Genomic DNA, 25,200 nt, shown 5'->3' with positions numbered 1-25,200 from the left:
GCGCGACGGATCAGCTACGCAGCAGAAACCAACGGTTTACTCCCACGAACCCATCTAGGCGGACGAAAGGGTATATCCACCGATCATGCTATCCACATTATCATCGACCGAATCAAAACTGCATGGGGAAAGGGCAAGCCAGTGGTATCTCTGCTGATGCTGGACGTGTCCGGAGCGTACGACAATGTCTCCCATGAACGTCTACTACACAACGCCAAGAAACGACGTCTGGGACACTTCGTTCCCTGGGTGAGGGCCTTCTTGACCAACCGAAGCACACGGATCCGCATGCCCGAGGGCACATCTGATCGAATCCCGACACCTACAGGCATCCCTCAAGGATCACCGATCTCACCCATTCTATATCTCATCTACAACGCAGACCTCGTTGAGAACTGCGGTAACGGTGTGACTAGCAACGGGTGGGTCGACGATGTTTGCTTCATGACAAAGGGAGACAGCGAACGCGAAACCATCAAGAAACTCAGAGCGGCATGCCGCAAAGCCGACCAATGGGCCGAGAAACATGCATCAGTTTTTGACCCGAAGAAGTATGCACTCGTGCATTTTGTAAACACCAGGGAAGTCGACCCACAATACACATCGCTTTCTCTACGAGGACACACGGTGACAGCGACGAGGACGGCTGAGCGGTACCTAGGCTATTGGCTGGATCCGGGTCTGGAATTCCACCATCACCGCGAGAAAGCGGTGGCCAAGGCCGGTGTCTCTCTCCACGCACTACGAAGCCTGGCAGGATCAACGTGGGGAGCCTCACTCTATGCAATGCGAAAGATCTACCAAGCGGTGATAATCCCGCAGATGCTCTTTGGGGTTTCCGCGTGGTATCAACCTATGCTCATCAGTCATTCCAAGGCACGCATAATCAGTCGGCCTTTCGTGGCAATCCAGAAGCAGGCAGCATGTCTCATCAGTGGAGCTTTCAGAACTACGGCAGCAGAGGCACTGAATGCAGAGCTTCACCTACCGCCTATTTCTGTTCACATGAATCGACTGGTGAAAGAAACGGCCCTTCGACTACGGACAGGACCAAAGTTCGCTGTCCCGCCAACGATGTTACGTCGACGACCGGCAGATGAGAGAGACTGGGCTGGATGGTCACCGATGGAGGCGCAAGCTTGGAAGGCGGGCGGATGTCTTATGGCTCCCCCGGATACTTTGACGAGGAAATGGGAGAGTCGAAAGGCATTCGTCCTGGCACCATGGCAAGCGCCACCAGAGGTAATCATCGAGGACAGAGAAGCTGCGGTGAACAATCACAACCAGATCCTGATGAAAGACCCAAGAGAAAGACCCTTGATTCTGTACACCGACGGGAGCGGAATTGATGGAAGGATCGGAGCGGCAGCGGTCGTGGACCTTGAGGATCAACATGCTCATAGCCAGATGGGAGATGATAATACGTCCACCGTATATGCGGCAGAGCTTCGAGCCATTGAGATGGCACTTGAAATGGTTCTGGAAAGCACAGAGCCATGGGCTAAGCAGGCGAAAAACGGGGTAGTCATCTTTGTAGACAGCCAAGCAGCGCTGAAGGCGCTGAGACGACCGCGGATGCCGTCAGGACAGGTCTATCTAGCAGGATGCCTCAACCTGATCCGACAACTTGCGGGCAGAAGCATTCGGACAGAACTCAGATGGATTCCTGCGCACCAAGGAGTCATTGGCAACGAGATCGTGGACCAACACGCAAAAGAAGCGGCGCAGGAACAGGACGGGCTGCATAACCCCCTCAACCGAGACATATGTCTCGCAGCCGCAGCGAGACGACGAATTCGCAGAGAAGCGAAGCTGGAGTGGGACAGAACGTGGGCCAAGGAAGCGACCAGTCGTCCGACGAAACGCTTGATTGAAGCACCAACAAAGAAGACGCTGGAATACTGGACGGGCTTGCGCAAAGCGACGACATCGATTCTGATGCAGCTTAGAACTGGGCGAATTGGCCTAGGGGCTTACCTGAATCGTATCAACCGACGCGAAACAGCGCGGTGTGATTGCGATCTTGGCAGCCAAACAGTAACACACGTCCTACTGGAATGCCCCTTGCACCAGGACGAGCGAGACTGGATGAGAAGCGCTCTCTCATACCAGGGAGTCGCTCTCCACCGGGACGAACTCCTCACACGACCGGAGGCCCGCACAGTTGTGGCCGAATTCATGGTCAAGACCGGCCTCCTAGGCCAATTTCAGACAGTCGACCCTACGGCTCTGGGCGAGGAAGGGGACGACAAAGGAGCGGAGACAATGATCCCTTAGACAGTGTGACGGAAGAAGAAGGATGGCGCCCATTAGGAGTGCAGTGCCAGGTCCACTGTACTCCCTTGATCCAAGCGAGCGCGCAAGCGGCAGCCGACAAGACTGGACAGTTGGAGAGAAGAGGGCGTGGGAATGGTGTGTTGAAGCGGGGCCCTGGTCCTACCCGCGACCAGGGGTAAATGACGTTCATTTTGGCTTTGTGTTTATCATGTTTGCATCCGTGCATTTCTTTTGTTTAGTTTACGTCTTTCGATTCGAGGGCGATTGATCAGAAATTCGCAAGGCGAGTTCCCTGACGGTCGCCCAGTGGGCTGGCGACCACCTTCCAGCTGTCGGCAGGCCTGACAGCACTCCCGCATAGCAGCATATATATAGAGCGAGCTACATCGGGCAAATGAATACATCATCATCATCATCGTTGAATCAACTCCCAAATAAGTGTGGTACTTAGTCATTCATCAACATCTCTCTCCTCAAATGGTGTCTCTGTACCAAAGTCTGCCTAGTTAATCACCTCTTCTTACGTTGCCGGCCTTTATTACCCGCATGTTTATTTGTATTCCTAATATTGATGGCCTGTTCCAGATCCCGCTTTGAACCTCGTAGGGGAATTTGAAAACAGAAAAACCAAGACTTCTAACCACGCCATGACTCCCTTGCGTCTCACCTCGGCTAAAATCAGGTCAAATGAACTGCATCATCAACGCAACTGTACCTCGATGCTGAGAGTCTCGACTTGTTTACATAGCTAAAACCGATACGTATCTATGACAGTCCATGTTTTGGATAGGACATAAGAGGACAAAGAAAGGGATTCGAAGTCAGTAGGAATCACTTTAGCATGTTGCATCTGAATGAATTGTGAAAATAAGGAAAAGAGAATCAAAAAGGTATCAAAAGAGTTGAAATAGTCGGCTTCATGATTCACTGAGTTAATCAGGGGATCGCTCCCTGGTATTTCCTGGCCGCGTCTCCAAGATGATCTGCGCCCGGCTTGATTGGCTGCTCACTTCCCAGTCCTGCGTAACGAGGATCTGGTCGTGGCGAAGCGAACTCATCTTATAGTTATAAGTAGTCGTGTCTCCCACGCCTTGGATCTTGAATCCGTTAGAGCGTATCCACGAAAGGAACGGGTTGAGTTGTCCCCAGCAGGCGGTCACGATACTCAGGCACTGAATGATCACTTCGAAGATGGTGACCTCGCACAGGGTATAGGTCGGGTTAGTGGTGTCCTTTTTGATGTAGGCGAGCTCGATGACCGTGGCAACCACCACTCTAAAGAGAGGGAACGGGTGGTTAGATTTCTGGGGAACGTCTGCGATGGTTCGAGGACAGGACACTCACAAGAGTCGAGGCAAAAAGGTACCCGCAATGATTAGGCGCCTCTGCAGCGATGTTTGGACGCTCGAGATCAGGACCATCGCCTGCGCGAAGATCAACAGGTCAGTGACAATAATAGAGCCGCAGAGGAAGTAGCGCCATGCCAGCTAGATTGTATCAGAATTGGTCAGGGTTGTTCATCATTTAACTCAGAAAATCGCTCTTACAATATCCAAGCATCGGCCATTCCAGAAATCCCAGGTGCGCGGCACCTCACATTGGAAAGCAGAGCCAAAGAACACAACCACCGCCCAGACATAGATTATGCCTTTGACCACATGGGCGACGAATTTGTCTCGGACGGACGGAGTGAGACTCCGGATGAACACCGCCAGAGAGAGTTTGGACAAAGTCAGGTTCACGATGTACAGGAGACTCGCCGTATACAGGTACTACGTCCATCGCGTTGCCAGTCAGCCTTGGAAAGAGAAATACGGACGATCGACCAACCTTCATCACATCCTCAAATTGATTGTTAGAGACTTCTTTGAAAGGTTTCCCATAGCCGGATCCGACAGCAAGGTTGACCATAATACTCTGAGCGATGCCGAATGCCTGTGGTCCTCTCGTTAGTACAACGGATCATCACCCCCCATAGATCGCCTCGGGCGAACCCTACCATGGATGCCACAATCAGGACATCGTCGGCAGTCAATTTATGAAACAGCCGCCACTTCGTCCCAAGTCGGGCTGAGACACTGAGGATGATCGTGACCAGGAGGACCCATGTTGTGACATTGACTGCCGGGTCTTTGGTGTCGCCTTTGAATCGTCCACCCATCAACGCTGGATGTCAAAGAACGGATGGAGGGATGGAAGTAACAAACTTGACAGCAGTTGTAGAAAGCTAGCCAGAAAGAGCTACAGAACGGAGATTATAATATTCAAGCTTGCAGGCAGTGTCTGTAACCTCCTGTGCTCGTGGTTGCATTTTTATTTTCTTGGAGGGGCGTTTGTGTGAGATGCGGCTGTCGGGCCTGGCACGGTATCTATCTCCTTTTTCTCTCTCCTCTATTTTTTAAACTTCTCCAGCATTTTGCGTAGCTTAGCGCCAACGTGACACAAGGATGTACATCACCTCACGGGCATGTTCAAAGTTCGTGCCTCGTATATGTGTTAGATAGTGCAAGCTTAGTGCTGGACAAGCAAATGACTAAATCTAGGGGTAGATTATCAGCTTTTAACAGACAATTTCTCAATTGGATATTGCATTACTAATCAGTATGCATATGCCTCAATCAAATATCTTCAAGTGTCTACTACTACCTGGGAACATCGATCATTACCCAACGATATGGAGCATAGGATCCTTCAGAACCTCGTTGACACGTTAAAATAGGAACTGTAATTGATTGGCCCGTAGAGAGTAATCGGGGCACCGACTCACGAAAGTAAGCATAGCCCTAAGCGTTTAATACAGTAACAGGAGCTCCAATATCTAGTCGATAATGACAACTTCCAGACTCTTTAAAAGAGTATTGTACATTATAAGTACAATCAATCGCAAAAACTACGAGTAGATACCCCCGGTGCCATACATATCAGAAAGTTTCCAATACAGTAGCTCAAAATTGCACAATAGCATGAAAACGGGGTTAGCGGTCTGAATCAAGGCACTTGATGACTGTTTCCATTTTCAGTGCTGCGTGCTACTTAGACTTGCACGTTACCTTGCTCGGAAGGCCGGACTAGGGACCCGCGTGTTTCAGCTGACGTTGTCTTTCCTCCCAGCAATTGTATATTAACTGTCAGGTCAGATATTACCACATGGGCCAACTATTTGGCATACAAAGGAGCTCACATCTGCGTTTCGTTTCGACGGGACTATCAAGAGATACAGAGCTCAATATTACGGGCTCAGAGGGCAGAATGCCCCGTAAAACCATTTACAATCAGTAGTAGATCTCGACACGGCCCGCGGTTTAGGCGGGGCGCCTATCATTGGCGGCGCATGGCCGGCCCGCCTCGCACTTGCAGTAGCTTGAACTTTATGGCGGTCAGCGGCCTATGAACTTTCATTCTCGATATCAGCCTCTCGGCCCAATTACGCCCATCCGCGATTCCTGGCACGGTACGGCGTATTGCTGTCTAGGACCATCGCATTCTGTAGACGTGGGAACTGCACAGGAAACTGATGTACCGTATAAGTTACTACTCGCTGCCGAAAAAGTTTTAGGAGAAAAGCTTATTTAATAATGCATCTTCCTCAATCTGGAGCCGTCGTCCGCACATTCCAATCCTTATGTTGATATTTTTTCTTTATGTTTTTGAATCAGCCCCACTCCTCTGTCGTCCATTTCGTTCCTTGGGTTCTCTTTTCCGTCCATCCAAACCTTGCCTGCAAAAGTTCAACGCCCTATCATGGTGGCGTATGAGGTGAAAAACCGGGCCTCCGTAATCAGTCGGGGTGAAGTCCGGAGTGGCATGTCCATTCAGGACCGCGATAATGCGCATCTCCGGCACATGGGAAAAAGCCTGTTCTTAAGGTATGCGCGGAAGTATACCCTGTTCACGACGCAATGGAGTCCAAATCACTCACCTTTCTATCTGGTCAGCGTAACTTCGGCATTCTCTCGACCCTGGGATTCAGTTGTACTGTCCTCGGTACTTGGGAGGGTATGCTTGGGTGAGTCCGAGTCTGACAAGGAACTTGTCATGACTTGGTTAGGGGATTGCTAACGGCTTGTCAAGGACCTTCCTGAGCCCTGTTACAAAGTGGGTGAATACCAACACGATTCTTCCGGTGCATATCGCTAACAGAACCCCAGTGGCGGCCCAGGAGGTGCGGTGTACGCCTTCATCTTCGCATGGGTTGGGACTATCTGCATTTTCGTGGTCTTGGCGGAATTAGCATCGATGTAAACATGCTTACCTTCTCACCGTCTTCTCATTCCATTACACCGAGCTAACCCTCCAACTAGGGCTCCCACTGCGGGTGGCCAATATCACTGGGCTGCCATGCTTGCCCCGACCAGATTCGAGAAATTCCTCAGCTACATCACGGGTTGGTTTACCTTAATCGGCTGGCAGTGCGGGTTTGCCTCGAGTGCCTTTCTTACCGGAACCATGATCCAAGGCACGGCGGTCCTGGCCCACTCCAAGTATGATGCCCTGCCGTGGCAGGGAACGTTGATTGTTTGGCTGGCTTTGCTGGTCGCAATGTTGGTGAATCTGGCTGGTGGAAAGCTTCTGCCCCGACTTGAAGCCGTCATCCTAGTTCTGCACGTCCTTGGATTCTTCGTCGTCATTATTCCCTTAGTGTACATGTCTGACCACGCGGCGACCCACGATGTTTTCCTGTCGTTCCAGAACGGTGGTGAATTTGCCACCCAGGGGCTGTCATGGTTTGTTGGGATGACCAGCCTAAGCTTTACGTTCGCTGGCGGCGATGCCGCGGTCCACGTAAGTGTTGAGTTGCTCGGAAGCTGTTCTATGCTCGTAGCTAACCATCTTCGAGCTAGATGGCCGAGGAGATCGGAAATGCGGCGCGCATCGTCCCCCAGGCTCTCATGCTGAGTGTCGGTATCAACGGCTGCCTGGGGTTCGGCATGTTGATTGCCATTCTCTTCAGCGCCGGCGACCTGAAGTCCGAGCTGCAGTCACCCACGGGATACCCGTTCATGGCGATCTTCTTCCAAGCAACTAATTCGCTGCCGTGGACTTTGGCCATGATTTCGATTGTCCTGATCATTTACTGCTGCTCGATGATGGGGCTGCTGGCCGCCGCGTCCCGTCAGCTCTGGTCCTTCGCCCGAGACAGGGGTGTCCCTGGATGGATTTGGTGGAGCAAAGTAAGCAAATAACAATGGTGCTGTCTGCACAAGTCGTTCACTCAACTCATCGTCATTGTCTTTAGGTCTCTCCAACCAACCAGTTACCGATCTATGCTGTCATGGTTTCCGTCGCCATCTCTACTCTCCTGGCCCTTATCAACATTGGCTCCAGTGTGGCTCTAGGAGACATCCTGTCTATGGCCGTTTCTGGCCTGTACCTGTCATACCTCGTGATTTCTGCCCTCCTTCTCTTCCGCCGCGTCCGGGGAGACATTAACCTCTACAACGACAACGAGGACGACATTATCAATGTGCCTGGTTCGAAGCTGGTCTGGGGAACATTCCGTTGCCCTGGTGTCTTTGGTACTTTGGTGAATCTCTTTGCCGTCATCTATACCACTATAATCATTTTTTTCAGCTTCTGGCCCTCGAAAATGAACCCCAGGCTCGATGACATGAACTATAGCGTCGTCGGTATCGGCGGCTGTACCGTTCTTGCCACGCTGTATTACTTTATGCGCGCCCGCAAGATCTACACTGGTCCTATTGTGGAGACTCTAGACATGTTGATGTAACGCTTCCCAGGTGGCGTTGAGGGCTCAATGGATAAGTCTGAGTACATAGATCTCTATCACACGGGGGGTGCTGCAGACTAGTAAATTTCAGGCTAGGTTTTTTCGTCAAACCAAAGGGGTCAAGAATGGTACGGGAAAACAAGATTAAATACGAAGAGTGGATATAGATACACGTGACATTTTTGCTTAAATGCGGCAGGAAAAGTGGGTCGGCCGATAGACTGCAGGTGAAGTTCGCCACTAGACTGCTAAGGTCTGGTGGTCTCCGATTAAGCTCAAATTTTAGTAAGTCATAATAGACCGGTTAAAAAATCCGCTATTCGCTGCGGAGTATGCACAGCCTAGTAGTTATCGAGAAAAAGGCGATTGAAATTGGAAATGTTTTGATCGAGTGTGGGAACTGGGCCAGTTAAGGTTGCGACGGGGCCTGAGGCTTCACTCCAGGGTTTCGGACGAATTGAGTGAACCCAGCCGTACCATCGGAATTAACCCCGAGGTGTCCATACAAAGAAACAAGTTGATTTCCAATCAACTTGATAGCCGTGTCACAGGACCGCCCCCCACCCTCGCGGGTAGGGGGTGTCCCACAGCCATAATGCAATTAACAGCCATAATGCAAATTTTCAATTTCTTCAACTTCTAGCTCATTTTTTAGACGTATAAGGTCTAGGATCCATGAAATAAAGCCCATCAATAGCCTCAGTAGCCAATAATGTATCATCCTCCTCATTTTCAAGTGTTTCCTCCAATTCCTTAGCTGTCAAATCGGCCGCCATTTTCTCTGCGTCTTTCCGCTAAGCACGAAGCTTCGACTCATCTTCTTTCTCACACCTTCGCTGTACTAGCCTATTGCCTGAAATCGATGAAAGGGGACTCTTTGTAGCACCCTTTACCCATCGCTTGCTTTTTGTAGGTTTTTTCCCAGGCGTTTTATGGCTAAGGGCGCGCGCAAGGCTCATCTCAGCAAGTTCCGCATTGTATAGAGACGATTTTCCGGCATCAATTGCGCGCCGTATATGCTTCCGAATTTTACGTAAATCAGGATTCGGGTTATCAAGTAGCGGGAAAACTGTCTTCTCCAATTTTTCAATACGCGCATAAGAATTGGGCGGAGAATTGGTCGCTGAACTTGGGAATTCGCGGGTAGGTGACGGCTCGTCGTATATGCGTAAGGTCTCTTCGTCCGAATATTGCCCTAAATTACCCAAAACTTGTGTCGGATCTAGTGGCCAGATACCAGTAGATTTGAACGAGGTTTGGATAGTTTTGGACCTTAAGGCGTGGCGTCGGACGGCGTCAATGTTGCGGAAAAAGTCGCGTTTTTCGTTACTTCCACCCCACGCCACAACCTCAGTATTCGCCATTTTAAACTTATGTTTTAGGCTTAAAAAAGCCTCAGCATCAAGGGGCTGACATATATGAGTCGTGTGAGGTACAAAATACCAAGGAATAATCAGGTTTTCCTTACAAAAATCGAGAAATTCGATAGTTGTATGAGACGCATGATTATCCATTAGCAAAAGCCTCGGTCGCCCGCGTCGTACGCGGTTTTTTGTGGCTTCATGAACTGAGCATAGCCATCGGTAAGCAGTCTCACTATCCGTCCAGCCACTAGACGTCAAATGGATAATTTTGTACGCCGAAGAAGAGGTTGACATATTACTATACCAGTCTTCCATGTGGACGCTGCCTTTGACTAGAAACCACGGAAACATCACCCAGCCATCAGCGGCAATACATTCAATGCCAGTAATAGTTTCACCTCGATCTCCAGTAGCAATACTAGCAGTTTGACGCGTAGAGACGACGTGTTGGTTAAGTCCTTCGCCATTTTGGAAGCCGGTTTCATCCCAATTATAGATCTCATGAGGTTCAAAACCATGCTCACGGTAGAGATACTCAAGCCTATCGTACCAATGGCTAATAACTCCAGGATCCTCGGCTTGAATTCGTAAAGACTCCTTTGATTTTTGGGTAATAAGCTTGATGTGTGGAGGTAGACGCCGTATAAGCCGATAGCTATACATTGAACTAACAACTCTCTCCGAACCCGCTATTTTCAACAGGCGATTTGCGGCAATTTCAATGTCTTTTGCAGTTGGAGGTGTATAGCAAGAATTTAGCACTTCGATCCAGCTAATTAATGCATTTTCCTGATTCAAATTCAATGCATTATTGGTGGTAGGGCGATCGGAGAGAGATGTCTGTCCGTTTTTGCGACCGCGAAGCTTCGAATAAGACACGCGATAATGGTCCGCAGCCTTACGTAGTGATGAAAATTCTCGCGTAGTATAAGCATGTAATGCCTTAGCTAGCAGATCCTCTTCATCACGAGTTTTTTTAGGCATTTTAGGTGGGTAGGAATACGCGTAAAAGTTGAAAAGGTAGGAAATTTGCATTATGGAGGTTAATTGCATTATGGCTGTGGGACACCCCCTACCCGAAGGGTGGGGGGTCGTCCCGTGACACGGCTATTCTCTTTGTGTATATATAGCCCCAGTTATTCCCTCTGGTACTCGGGCCCTTCCGATGCTTAGCTAAGCTAGTCGCCCCAGACACCTTCGGTGTTGGGGCTCCGGCTTTAGACCATACTTTCGGGCCCTATTTTGGTGCCTAAACATACTTTTCACCCACCTCGTAAAACGTCAATTTTCGTAGCATTTCTGTATAGCAAATTACTGCCATAAATATTGCATTCAAAAGAGCATTGCCTCAGCTATTTAATGTAAGTAAATATGTCGGGATATATCCTTCTATCTGAACAAGCTAGCGGTAACTTACTGCTGGCGACTGCCGGATATCATCCCTTGCTTGGTGAACGCATTCTTGCACCAGGCTGCGGCCCCCGTGTTGTGACCGCCGAGGGCCGGCGTGTAGGATCCAGGGGTGTTTCCCAACTAGACTGAGGAGATAGATCTATCTACATGAATCAATCAACTTTCGCTTTAGGAGCATAAACACTGTTCACTTAACTGTGTACACGGTACCTAGCTGGTGATACCAACAAAATCAGAATGCAATACATATTATATTGGTAGGATCTTCGCAGTATTCCTCATGCTCTTGGCGTACATGCATTTCTCAGCCATTTCTCTCTCGTTTTTCTCCAGTTTTATCTCCAATTTTATCTCCACTTTCCTCGCTTTCTCGGTGAACTCGATTTAGGCATTGGCAGGGGTGGCATCGGTGGCGGCGGCGCCGGCGTATTTAGGCTGGCATTCACCCTCGCAAGAAGCTCTGCTGGCATAGGGTTCTTAGCCGCTTTCGTACCTAGCGATATCGCCTTCTTCTCAGCCTGATCTCTCTCTCTTTGCTCTCGCTTGCGTATATCCTTATTTGCATCGCCTTTTGTGAGTGGTCCAACTATCCTGATCTGCCGGCCAGAGGGCCTCGTCGTCCGATTGTGGGTATGGGTAAGAAGAAGCTGATTGTCGGCACGGAACTGGGCAAGGCTCTCCGTCGAATTTCCTATACTAAAGGTTAGATACACGTAAAATAACGGCGAGGAAGCGAGAAACCTACCTGCAGTACTACAAATAAGCGTAGACCGGTGCAAAAATCTCTCCACGATAGATAGGAAGCTCTTTAGACGACGTCTCTCTCCGTCCTCGCGATGATTTCTCTCCTTAGCACTCTCATTATTCTTCTTCCTTATTGACGTGGCCGTCCGCTTAAGGGTAGCTAGACGGCGTCGAGCAGCGGCGATACCATTGAGGAGGTTCTGAGACGTCGATTTCGTGTCTAGTACGTCTCACGGCGGTGACATAGTGATAGAGCTAGCTAGCTCGCGGTCTTGAGCTTCAACTCCGTCTCCATATCTATCAGGAAAGCCGTCTACCCATATATCATTAGTCTCATCATTAGCATCTCTGGTCTCTTGCTCCATGGCTAATTGCGCATCAATAGGGACGATTCCAGCAAGGCGAAAACCTTCCTTAATGACGTGCTCCGAGAGAGCATCCATCACCTCTCGAACCTTAACGATTTCGCGAAAAAAATCTACTTTCCGGGATACCGAGCCACCCCGTTGGGCAACCTCGACATTATTTCTCCGATATAGCGCTTTATACCGTTGAAATGGAACCGAATCGAGGGGCTGGCATATATGGGAGACATGCGGCCGGAAGGCGTACGGAACAATGCGATTTTCCCAGCATTTTAGGATGAATTCAGGCGTACAGTGAGACTTATGGCCATCGAAAAGAAGAAGGCGATAACCTCGGCAGTGTACGCGGTCTGCTTCTTCGCGTATCGCTTTTATCTCTCGGCGAATAGCTGCATCTTGGCCGTATCGACGGCGACCGCCATGGCCACGAGCTTCCGCTATCTCATCATCACTTTCGGCGTATTTATGGCGATAGACTCGGTGGTTTGTGGCCTCGATAAATGAGTCTAGCCATTCTAATGCTGTGGTATGAGACGAATAGCCCTTTGGTGTTGGTTTTATCGTCCAATCATCAGGCATTTCGTCAATATACCAGCTTTCCTGGTGATACTGAGCTTTCACTAGAAACCACGGCGGCGTCTTCCAATCATCGGCAGCAATGCATTCAATAGCGGTAATACTCTCGCCATGGCCTCCGGTTGCAGTGAAGCTAATAGGTGAAGCAGATACCACTTTTTGAGCCTTTCCTTCGCCGATTCGGAAGCCGGTTTCATCCATATTATAGATGTCCTTCGGTCGAAACCCATACTGCTTAATACACTGCTCTAGGCGGTCATACCACATCTCCGTAAGACCTACGTCCTCGGCGCCCATTCGCTTCGGGTCCTTCGGCTTCTGCTTAATAAAATGGAGGTGGGGTGTAAGCTTTGGCAGTCGGTTAGTGAATGCGAGGCCCCAGCCATGCCAAAGAGGCTTCCTGTCCGGGTTTGATCGATGAATAATGTCATCGGCGCGCTGCTGTATCGATGCTGCCGTCGGGGGCGGCGCCGCAGCTATCCATAAAGTCAATCCAGTCAAGCAATGCTTTTTCTTGGACCGAGTCCAATGCCTTATTGGTGGCAGGTCGGCCAATTGCTGACCCGGCACCCGGAATACGGCCTAGCAGGGTCTGGTAACTAACGTCGAATTCCCTTGCCAATGGTTTGATCTTCGGCTCATTATGGTCATGGTAAGCGGCCAATGCATTGGCGATTTTGAGCTCATTTTCATCCGACATGGTAGCGAGAAATGGTCGAAAAATGAGCTATTTCATGGAGATATTAGCGGGAAAACGTCATGGTAAGGCCAATATTAGATGCATTGCGTTCTGATTTGCTTACATTAAATAGCTTACGCAATGCTCTTTTGAATGCAATATTTATGGCAGCAATTTGCTATACAAAAATGCTACGAAAATTGACGTTTTACGAGGTGGGTGAAAAGTATGGTTAGGCACCAAAATAGGGCCCGAAAGTAGTAGTAGTAGTAGAATTCATTTACCCCGACCTCTCGCAAAGTTGATTTCCCAGCTAGACTAAAATACGAATCCGTACCCAGACTAGTGGGATATGGTTTATAATCCAACTCTCCCCCGTAAACCATAGACGCTTGGCTGGGGGCGCGTATGAAGCTCTGCTGCCTGGCTGTGCGACCAATCATAGGCCGTCTTCTGGTGGCTCTGGCTGCTCAAGAACGCAAACTGTGAGGATCGAACCGGCGCGCTCAAAAGTCGTGCAATCCGGGCTCATAACCAGTTGATTTCCCAGCTAGACTAAAATACGAATCCGTACCCAGACTAGTGGGATATGGTTTATAATCCAACTCGCAAAGCGATATACAGGATACAGCAACTATATATATCCCTGTATGTACATGTATGATGTCCCACTTCCTGAAAACGAATTTAGAGCCTCATCAAGGCCTGTCGTGGCCCAGGTGCCGTTCACTTTATTAGGCTGCCCCTCATGGCGCGCGACTTTTGAATCGTTGTGACGCCTCAGCGAAGTCTAGCACGGCCTTGACCGTCCTAGCCCGCGAGACGGTGTCTGGTTTACCTCTCTCACCTTCCGTTGAGCCTCCCAGCAGACTCGATACGCTGTTGAACGCGTCCCCAGCTTCACTCCTTAACTTCCGTCGAATGTCTCTCAGGTTTGGGCAGTCCACTAGCACGTGGGTGACTGTTTCTTGCGCGCCGCACACGCACTGATCATTGTCGCTGAAGCCGAAGGTCTTGGCATAGGTAGATAGCCAATTATGTCCCGTGCGAAGCTGTGTCAGCAGGTATGCCCGGCCCCTAGGTAAGTTCCCGTACAGCTTCCTGGTGTAGGCCGCCGGTAGCGTGCTATCAAGTTTTCGCAGGTGACCGCCTTTGGTAGATGTTTTCCATTCCCGCTCCCACTGAGCGCGGATGGTGTCTCGGATAAAACCCTTCTTCCTTGTCAGCAACGGGCGGAAGGGGTGCGTTTTGCCCGGGCTTGCCGCGTCTTTGGCCAGCCGATCTGCTGCGTCGTTTCCTGGATTGTCGCAGTGTCCGGGTATCCATTGGAGACGGAGCACGATACCCTTTGCTTGAACTTCTGCAGCTGCCTGGAGGATCGCGTGGGTGATGCGTTGTCCTGATTTGTTTCCCGGGTTCTGGATTGCTTGCAGGGCTGATTTGCTGTCGCAGAGGATCGTTGCAGTCGCTATTCTATTATGATCCGTTCTTGGCCGCTGATGGCTGATCTTAAACACTGTACTGACAGCGTAGAAAATGCCAATCAGTTCTGCTACGTGAACTGACCAACGGTCCGTCGGTCCCACCTGAACCTGGTGGGATTCGACAACCTCCAAGTTGTTGTCAAGTGCTACGGCAGCGGCCCCCAGGTGGCCTTCACGGCCCGAAGCGTCGGAGTAGACCACGATGGCGGATGTGGACCGCACGGTCTCAGCCCGTTCTCTTGCCGTCTCTCGGTCTGATCCGACCTCAATCTCCGTGAAGGACTCGGTTCGCCATGGTGGCAGTGGTCGTGGGTCGATCGTCTCTAGTTCATCTAATCTTTCTAGGTTCATAGTCTTCAGGGCTTCTGCCAGTGGGAAACGAGCGTACGACCCGATGTTGTTCCTACGTTTCTGGGCTCGCCGCAGTGTATCCCAGATAGGATGATCGCGCGGCAGAGTGTGAAGGTTTGCGATGGTGTTCTGCGCTCGGTGGCGGAGGCGGAGGTGCGTTGGCAAGACATGTGCTTCTATTTCCAGAGTCGTGGTGGCCACTGTCCTGAAAGCTGATAAGATGCGAATCAATGTGGTTCTCTGGAAGGGCCCGAAAGTATGGTCTAAAACCGGAGCCCCAACACCGAAGGTGATTGGGGCGACTAGCTTAGCTAAGCATTGGAAGGGCCCGAGTACTAAATCGGATGAATTACAACGTAGTATCTCAACAACCACGTTTAAGCTTTAGCTCCTTATTTATCGATGGACATAGATAAGACGCATTTGTACTATATATCAATTTCAAAGAGAGTTGAAGACTATGTCATCGTGATTTCGAAAATTACCGAAAATTACATATAGAATATGAGGACCTGTGAAAATGACGCCGAAAATGACCACTTTTGACGCCAGAAACGGCTTCCTTTCCACCCGTAACTTTGGCTGTCCAGCCGCCCCTTGACCGCCCACTGCCCCGTAACACCACTATTCTGCACCCACCTAGCACCATTAGTCATCCTCCGGTCCTGATGTTGACGCTCGACTTGCACAGTGTTCCCCTCGTTTCCACTGGCGACCAAGACGACGCCGAAAATGGCTCCCCTTCAGCTGAATCCAAGTCCCCTCCCTTTTCGACCAGTTCATTTGAGCGCCTATAAGATGCTTCGCCTTCCCTCCCTTCCGGTGTCCTTGCACCTCCCATTCTCTCATCCTCATTGTCCACGCCTCAAGCCGACCTTGACGTTGTCGTTTCCCATACCACGAATTTCCACCCTAGTCTTTGTATCTGACCTCCTCCATGGCACCTACGCCTGTACAGCCGGCTCAAACTGATGAGCACCAATACTGGACCGATCCCATTCTTTGCGAGGAAACTCGAGCCAGACTGGAACATTTTCGCAGTCTTGGATGGCTCCCTCCAAACTTTAAGCCAAAGACCTTAGAAGGCATCGCTGTCGTCGAACGTTATTGGCGAAAGTGAGTGCTCACTTGGTCGGGAAAAGTCTTGTGACTGAGAATAACACGGGAATAGATATTGCATTCAATCGAACGAGGATTATGTGGACTTTCTTCTTTTGGAGGATCAGACGATCTACATGAACTTTTTTGATTGGATGTTTAAAACATCACGAAAGAAACTGCTTCAGTCGTATGATGAATACTGGCGACGTCTTTGTCAATACTTCGAGCTATTCGCCCGTCGCCGCGTCGGTGAGGATGCCCGTCAACAGATGCGACGAGTAAGTTATATCCTGTCTGTTCCTAAACAGAGTATGCTTACCTTGGAAAAGTTTCTCGAAGGTGTATTCCCAGCCGAGCGCAAAATTCCCCGACGAACAAAGGACAAAAATACTCTAGATGTGGATGCTTTTGGCGTGATTTACCGACATCACTGGGTCCATTCGAGATTCTTCCGTCACGGGAGCATGATTGTTCAGTTTGCTACAGTCCAGCTTTGGTCCGCCATTACAGGCACGCGACCTGGCGTCTTGCTTCCTCAAGACACCTCGTCGCCTGGCAATCCAGTTTTGGGCAAACGCAAACGGGATGACACCTTCCAGAGTGATCTTCCAAAGCACATTTCCTTGAAAGACCTTCCGGACTCGGTCTGCTATCGCGATATCGAACTTTTCTACCTGAAAGACCTTCAAAGTAAACGTGATGTCCTCTGTGCCATCATCGAGTTTCGCAACCTCAAAGGTCGACCGGAAGGCGCTGATGGGTAAGCTGAAATTTTGAATCGAATTTCTCATGAACCAACTCCGATACTGATCCTTGCCAACAGAACCAAATTCTTCATGCATGGCGATTATCAACTGGCATATTGCCCGATAGCTCAGATCATTGCGTTCGCTTTCCGCGATGGAGCTTTTGCCAATGCCGACCTCACACCAGAGCTCATTTGGCGGCTACGAGTTCCAAGAGGCAGTTCATCTCTTCCCCTCCGGTGGAAGCCCGAGATTCTTAATGTGCCTCTCCTTCGACGTCTTGAACGCACTCCATACGGCTACAGACTCGATGGGTCTTTGCCAATGACCTATGATTCAAGTCGGCAGGCGCTCAAGGAGTTGAGTCGAGATGCTAGATTTGAAGACGATATTGGGCATTACAATTACCGCCGCTGGACGGCAAATGAAGTCAACAGTAAGTCACTTGCTGAACGCGATATGATGGATTCATTTTCGCTACGATAGATGGGTCACTCGCAACGGAGCTGACTATCTACTCGCAGAAAATTTTACCAGCCAGGAGCGACAAAGGGTGCTCGGGCAGTCTGGTGACGCGGTGTTTGAAAAGCATTACCAATCACAATTTATTGCGCGCGACCTTCAGCATGTCGTTCTTCTTCGGCCCTCCCAAGAAGGTCTGGTACGCTTCGCTGGGAGCATGCTTAGGAAGAGAGATTTATCGGCACCATCTGATCTTACCGAAGCTCATAAACGTGCTATTTGCCAAAACCCTGAAATTTTGCAACTGAGACGCGAGAAAAGAGAGCTTATGGCGGAGATGCGGTCCGTGGCTGGCACAATCAAGAACGCCCGTGACACCTTTCCACACCTCTTCCAAAGGCATGAGACTGTCAAAAAAGACCTGGCCAAACTTCGGAAAACATTGGCGATCGAAACTCGCGAGACAGCCAGAAAGGACTATTTTAATAATGCTCCCGTGATTGAAGTTGACCGACAGATCAAGCAAATGCTTCTCGGCGAATCTGATGTTGAGGAACGCGATGCTGATAGTTCCGCTGAAGAAGACTGGGAGCTCCCTATCCCAGACTACGTATTTCCTGAACGAGCTCGGCTTGTGGAGAACTTTTACGGTCCTGACGCAGAAGACTTCCATGTGGACAAATTACTTAGTCGACGCATTCAGGTTACCAAGGACATGGTTGCGCTTCTACTGCTTTGCGAGCCGAGCAGGCGAGGCAACCGTGTTAATTGGGATCTCGATGAAGAGGCAAACATACCTATTGAACAGCTCGAGCAACTGGCGTCTGATGATGATACGCAAATATGTCCAACAGATGTTTGCATCATCTGCTTTGGTGAATCTCGTCGCTCGGCGTCGAACCCTCCTCCGCATAAATTTCCTTCCAAGCGACCGGACTCACTTCGTCGTCATCTCATCGACTCTCATCTGCTTCATGCCCACGACGGGATCAGCTGCAACTGGGAAGCATGTCGCACTCTTCCCAAGTTTGCCAAAATCACCGAATTTTTAGCCCATGCTAATAAAGAACACAAATACGATATCAATATTAAACTATGTCATCTCACCGAAAGGCCACGGGTTAGCCACGGTGACGGTTCTTCCAGGGAAACATCTATGGAATCAGAGAATCGGCAAAGCACTGAAACTCCCGCCTCCTCTGTCGATTTTGATATGACAAACATTGATCCTCGATTGATGAGACCCGGCCCTATCACCGTCGTGAAGCCATCAGCCTGCCCGTCAAAAACCGACATTTCCGCCTCCTCTTCTGGATGCCCAGTGACGACCACTGACTCAAATTCGGCGGAGAATTCTGCACGGCGAGTAACGAGGGGAACAGCAAAGGCGGCAAATATAGAACCTGGTCCTAAGCTGGAATCTTCATCACAGCATGCGACGCGCTCGTCTCGAAAAATTAGGCGCCCAGAAGAACAGCCTGGGGGGCAGCAGAAGGGTAAAGGACGGCCAGGCAAATCGAAAGCGTCTAGTGTTAGATATACGCCACGTCGGTCAAAGCGATTACGAGCCCAGTGATTTGTGGCCTTGGGGTGATTCTTTTTGTTCGTATATTTGGATGCAGTTCAAGAGGTTGATTGTAGATCTTATCTCGGAAGCATTTCTGGCTTAGCAATGATACTAGTGCCAGACTATCGTTTACGTTGAATAGCGGTTGAACCCTGGATTAAAGTACAAGTGTGATGATTCTTCTATATGAAGAGATCCAGCTATCTGTAGTTGCAGCAGCTCATCCCTGCTGCCTAGCGGAGTGTCTGCCTAACAGGCAGCCACTCCTATAGATCTATATACATCACGTGACCTGGGATCCAACTATAGCTACGATATGCAGGCTACAACTACTGCGTAAATACATGCATTTGTGTTCCACGGAGATTGTTCCAAACTTCCTGAGCGGTGAACTTTGAGCCTCACCTGATAAGGCCAGTCGTGCCCAGCTTGCCGTTCATGGTGTTAGGCTGCCTTCATGGCGCGGCTATAATGAGTTCCTCGATAAGGCCGCCAACAATCGTCTGCGGCTGGCTGCATCTCGGCTAGGAGCCTTGAGAATGCTGGTAAAGCTGAGATTAAAAACCTAGCGAGAGACTGTGAAGCAGATGCTTTTTGGTTGCGAGCTCGACTAGCTGAGCTCTTGCTGGTTTTCTTGTTGAGTTGGAATGGCGATGGTTTGTTGTGGAAACGGCGATAAAGGTCTTCGATTGTAAGTGTGCGTTTAGGAGAAGGTACGGATTGATAGGTATTGGAAGTTGGTTGCGATAGACAAGGTTTGGGGCGTTGCAAAACTGAGGCATAGGTAGGTTGTTGGTCTGGTGTGGAGGTAACGAGGGGTGTTGAGTAGAGAGGTTGAGGAGGCTGAGAGACTTTAGAAGAGTAGGTCGGTTGAGGTTGTTGCGGTCCTGGTTCAGGTATCGTAGTGGACTGTTCGGGGGCTGTATCGATGTTCATGGTTGAAGGTTCATCTGGCAGAGTGGATGCTGGCGCTGATTCGGGAGGTGGTCGTTGAGATGGAGATGCGGTGTCTGAGGGGGTGACCATGTTGGGCATTTCAAAGGTAGGCTTCAAATCGCGACAGATGATCTGCCATATGCAGTCTGCCAAATGGAGTTGTTGCATCTCTTCAATGGGATTATCCTGGAGTGTGTATAAGAGGATAGTCGATCCGCAGGCAAAACAGCACGCTGATCCTCCAGATCTTGAGGGCTTGCAATACAAGCCATTCTGAGAAAGTTGGAGAGGAGTGACGTCGGTAAGCACTTGTCTATGAAACGAGAGAGCTCTAGCTGCGATGGTGGAGTAGGTGATCGGGATTTGGTGGGGAGGTTCGTCGTTGGGATGTGGGGTAGTTCGGTTGGGTGGAGCAGAGGGGTTAGCGGATTTGAGGAGGAGCGAAGGACGACGTAGGGCTGAGAGAGGCTTGGGCTTCCAGCCTCCTCTGGCGTCTGGATGCTGCGAGCTCATCTCTCACTCACTCAATACCTTTTTGTGTGCTATCAGCTGTTCGGGGTATACAGTCATTAGCCAAAACTCTTCCTTCATGTACACACACAATTTACTAACGTCCGGCGGCTAAGCTGAAAGGGCAACTATCTGGGGGTGTGTGGCGTAAACAGTAGTGCGTCACTGGTTAGGTCTTACGCGAAAATGCTAGCTGGGGTCCTAGCACGGAACGTAGGGACTGCGGGTTCGAATCCTGTCACTTTCACAACTTTTACCCAAGAGGCACCTACTGAAGAAAGCCTACGCCTTGGTTGACTTGGCTAGGACCTGGATGGTAGACCCGGGGTAGGGGTAGCTACTGCGGTACGCAATAAAAGGCGGGTGGGGAAAACTGTCACCGGTCTAGCCTTTCAGCTTACCTTCCGAAGTACTAGCCGTTTATCTCGGGGCCGCTAGGAAAGAAGGATGTCCCCTCTGTGGTAGCTAGATTGAGAAAAGGTGTAACAGTTCTGCAAAGCTCAACAAAGTACGATCTGAGTTCCAGGGGGCGCCCTGGATTGCATTGAACAAAAATACAACATACTGAACAATTGGTCACTCGGTCGCTTTAAAGCACTAGGACAGACCCCGTCCGGTCATTTCTATTGGGAATTCGGCGTTAAAGAAGGTTTCTTGTGGTGCCAGTCCGGGTGCACCGACCTACATAGCTTACCGCACGCTTAGGCAGGCTCCATTAGGTATAAGAAATATCATCATCATCATCATCATCATCATCATCATCATCATCATCATCATCATCAAGGGCAACTATCTCTGATCTACTATACATGCCATAATATATATAGTACTGTGTCTCCTCAGAGCCCATACAGAGCATTTCGAAAACAGTTTATCCCCAGACACACCCTTCTTTCTTTTCCCAGAGACCCACAAGGACGTCTAGTCCGGATCGCTGGGTTTCAGATTCCCCGGCAGCCAATAATACGGTGTTACGCCTCAAGGAAGGTACCTCAGCTAGCCAAATTTAGATTAGCGCATTCTGAGTGGGGCGCTGGGAAAGAAAGCGTGTGTGTCTGGGGGGTAAACTGTTTTCGAAATCCTCTGTACATAAAGCCGGCTGGCGACGACTCTCACCTCCACGTGGTGCCGGCTGGGAACCTGTGAATGCCTTGCCTGGGATGTATTCGCAGAGCTAAGAAGAGTCACCACTGGCCAGCACTGTCCGCTGGCTAGGGCTACGGCGGGAGCGAGAGCTCAGGGGTCAGGGGCCCTGCCTGACCCCACGCACAGGCGACAAGGGAACACTTTGAAAACCACCCGACACACGACTGCGAAACCGATCCTACAATCAGTGGACACTAGGGTCGTGGGATAGGACACCCTGGGGTGCTCTCGGGCTGCTCTGTTGAAAGGAGGATATCGCTGGGTCTGAGGATACACAAACGACAGAGTCAAAAGCAAAACCACGAACGACACGGCACGACCCAGCATGCTTGAATCCACACAGAGAACGACGAGGTACTTTGGTTAGTAGGAGGGACAACACTGTGTTGCTTGGCTGTTCTGGGTACAGAGAGGATACAACTGGGCAAACTCCTGCGAGACACGGTCGGCCTTGTCAGAGAGATCTTACAAGGTAGCGCGAAATGGATTTGACAATCCGTGGGGCGCAGCATATAATGGAAGCGACGGAAGACTGGGTGGGCGGACTGCAGATACGACACTTTCTATATGGCTCGAGAGGACGGACGCGCGTGTCGGTCTACTGAGAGAATAGGATTTTGAAGATGGCTATCGAGGATGGAGTCTTCAAGGCCGCTATGGAAGTAGGCTTAAGGTGCAAACTGGTATTGACTTGCGGAACTGGCTGTGCCCCGTGAAGGATGCGGATGAGGATCGAAGGGGATGCAAGGTAGAGGGTCTATGTAGGTAGACATGCTGCCACCTCTACAATGTATTATCAAGTGTGCCCAACTTAGTAATACAAATCAATACTTGTACCGGAGACACAGACCGAAGCGGGCGGAGCCATGCGAATCGCGGTCAGCAGTTCGGCGCGGAATGAAATGGTAGGATTTGGCGTGGCGATTGAGAAGCAGCCACCTCGGTATCGAAAACCGAGGCTGAAAACTTTATCCGTCACGCTGGGCGCAAGGACCGAGCAGAACCCATACTCCGGCGAATTGGCAGCAATGGCATACGCACTGGGCACGCTACGGGGACTGAAACGGTGCAGGGTCACGCTGCTCACGAGCAACAAAGCCGCGGCTCTCACGCTGAAGAATCCTCGACAACAATCGGGCCAGGAACACATCTGCCAAACATACAAGCTGATCAAGAGACTACGGAAGCACGAGAACCGCATCAGCATCTGTTGGGTCCCGACCAGCGAAGGTAATCAACTGCTAGGCCTAGCGAAAGAGCAGGCTCGGGCCGCGACGCAAGAGGATGCTACCCCGCAAGCGCAGGTCCCACGGATGAAGTCGACAACACTGAACATCTCACGACCCCAAACAGTCCCCAAAAATTGCCTGCCAGAGAATGTAGGGAAACACTCCAAACGAGTGGATGCAGCACTCCCAGGAAAACATACCCGGCAGTTGTATGATCGATTATCGTGGAAAGAAGCGAGCGCGCTGGCCCAACTCTGGACTGGCATGGCTAGACTCAACGGATATCTCCATCGAATCAATGTCGCAGAGTCAGATCAATGCGCATGTGGACAAGCCAGAGAGACCGTGGAGCACTTCCTCTTTCGATGTCAGAGGTGGACCACACACCGGACGGAAATGCTGCAATGTACCCATACTCACCCACCGAGGCAACATATCTTTTTTCCTAGGCGGAAAATCGCCTTTGGATGACCAGAACTGGAAGCCGAATTTGGAAGCAGTGCGAGCCACAATACGGTTTGCAATCGCCACGGGCCGACTCGACACCACTTGACCGCGTCGACCAACACAGATTAACCCTACCCCGCCTCAACCCTAATCGAACCCCCACCAACTACCTTGTGCCAGAGACGGTAGACGCGCTTCAACTGCCGAGGATAGGATGTTGAACACTTGGAGAAGCGCCTTCAAGCAAGTCTACTAACAATACTAACCCACAAGGACCCGCTAAGATATTGACATCTGAGATGACATACACTGAAAGGAATTTTGTATGGGCTCCAAGGAGGCACAGCATTGGCTAAGGCATGTACATTTAGATCAGTGATAGTTGCCCTTTCGGCTCAGCCGCCGGGCGTTAATGAATTGTGTGTGTAGGGTGTTGAGACGAGGGCGTGGAGTCTACTTCGTCTCCCGAGAGTTTCCCTGAGTGGCAGACTGGATTGGAGGGGAATTGGTCTTGTCCTTCTTAGGTTCCGGGCATTTGTTGGAGTAGTGTCGCTCACTTCCGCAGTTGAAGCATACTTTGCGTTTCCCGTCCTCTCCGATAGGGTTCAGGTTGTCTTTCGAGGAGGAATCCTTGTCCTTAGACCGCGAGCCTCCGTGGTCCTTGGAGTTTTTGGACTGCTTCCTGGGTGACGCTAGCCATGGCGAATTGGCAGGTAGGCAGGTAGGCAATATTATGGTGAAACGCGCTCAAAAGGCCACGCGTTATGACTTAACAGCTAGTGGAGCGCTAACATCCAATTATATACTAGTGGATCTTAGTCTCGTGGTGGATTGGATGATATAATACACTAATGATACCGCGCTAATTGTGCTTTCCGAGGACGGACGAGGGGATAATATATATTAGCCCGTTCACCACCCATGTTCTCTTCGTGAATATACCAATTCACTCTACTTCCTCCCCTCTTTTCATTGCGACATAATTTATCATGAAGTTCACTTTTGTGATTGCTGGCTTTCTTAGCCTTATTACCTTTGCGAACGCAACTCCTTGCTCCGACGCCGAGATTTACCATCACTTCAACCGCGCCTATTGTACCAATGGCGGCGAATGCTGTTTTGATGCTGGCGGATGCAATGAATCAGGCACTATCTACTCCTACGGATCCTGTCCTGTAAGTTTTACTAATACAACGTAGTAAGACCTGTCAAATGACTGACCTTTCATAGGACGGTGTAGTCTGCCAGGTTTGTCTTATACCAGGATAGCCTTCTCACGTCTTATTAACCTATCAAATAGTGTCCCCCTCTTTGATTATTTAACGTCGCCAGCAGGTCACGTGGCGCGTGACCCGCTACCTCCAAGGGGTAACCGGACGTGATCGTGTCACCCTCTAAGCTATGTATCTTAGTCATGCCTAGACCTCGCCAAAACCGTGGGGTTGGGTTTCGACCCTTGACCCAAAACCCGCCAAGAAATTTGAATACACGTAATATATACCATATTACATATCTTTATATGAGTTACAGTACTGTCTGTATTACGTTTGTTATTCCGTAATATACGGGCTCATGGGTTCTTGGCGGGCTAGCGGGTACCGATGGGGTACCCGAAAAAGCAATATGGCGAGGTCTAGCACCAAGGTTCAAGAATGATGGTGGTGACACCGATTTCCGGAAGTACTGTAAATTGAGCACAATGTTAGCTCACGTATGTTCAGACTTACGCGACACAATAATGCCAAAGGCAAGGCACTTTCGACAAGCCGTAGGCCTGGGGCGTGTCCCACAAGCTCAGTGAGAGGAATCGTCAGTGAGTCCCAGCTTCCCGACGGAGGGTCATCGAGAGGGTCAAGACAGGCGAGCTCAATAGCCTTTAAGGTGATGCTGCAACCCTTGAGAGCAGCCAAGACCAGTTTGATGTGGTGCTCATAAGACCTCTGCTGTGTCATATCATACACCTGTTGGTAATCGGTCTCCCAATCCTCGTCGTCCCGTCTTTGACGAAATACCAATATCAGTTCTTTCAAGTTAGAGAGCAGATTGAAAGCAAGGCTCATCAGGGTCGAACACCT

At 50.1% G+C, this 25,200-nt stretch overlaps 2 protein-coding genes across 2 annotated transcripts; one reads left to right on the top strand and one right to left on the bottom strand.

Annotated features, from left to right (window-relative positions):
* Positions 1 to 11,756: 11,756 nt before the first annotated feature.
* N7446_010574 (uncharacterized protein) lies at positions 11,757 to 13,167 on the bottom strand (the record flags this gene model as incomplete). Its single annotated transcript, XM_058519317.1, has 2 exons — positions 11,757 to 12,943; positions 13,038 to 13,167. 2 exons carry the CDS (start codon positions 13,165 to 13,167, stop codon positions 11,757 to 11,759), a joined length of 1,317 nt encoding a protein of 438 aa, XP_058368155.1.
* A 2,751-nt stretch (positions 13,168 to 15,918) lies between these two features.
* N7446_010573 (uncharacterized protein) lies at positions 15,919 to 18,507 on the top strand (the record flags this gene model as incomplete). The annotated part of the gene is made up of 6 exons (XM_058519316.1): positions 15,919 to 16,097; positions 16,153 to 16,360; positions 16,412 to 16,842; positions 16,906 to 17,264; positions 17,353 to 18,410; positions 18,457 to 18,507. 6 exons carry the CDS (start codon positions 15,919 to 15,921, stop codon positions 18,505 to 18,507), a joined length of 2,286 nt encoding a protein of 761 aa, XP_058368154.1.
* Between the last annotated feature and the right edge of the window lie 6,693 nt (positions 18,508 to 25,200).

This window comes from Penicillium canescens (genome assembly GCF_028828765.1).
Source record: "Penicillium canescens strain IBT 15451 chromosome Unknown utg000007l_segment0_segment0, whole genome shotgun sequence".
Classification (NCBI taxonomy): Eukaryota; Fungi; Ascomycota; class Eurotiomycetes; order Eurotiales; family Aspergillaceae; genus Penicillium; species Penicillium canescens.
The sequence above is the reverse complement of the archived record's forward strand: the minus strand, read 5'-3'. Positions and strand labels throughout refer to the sequence as shown.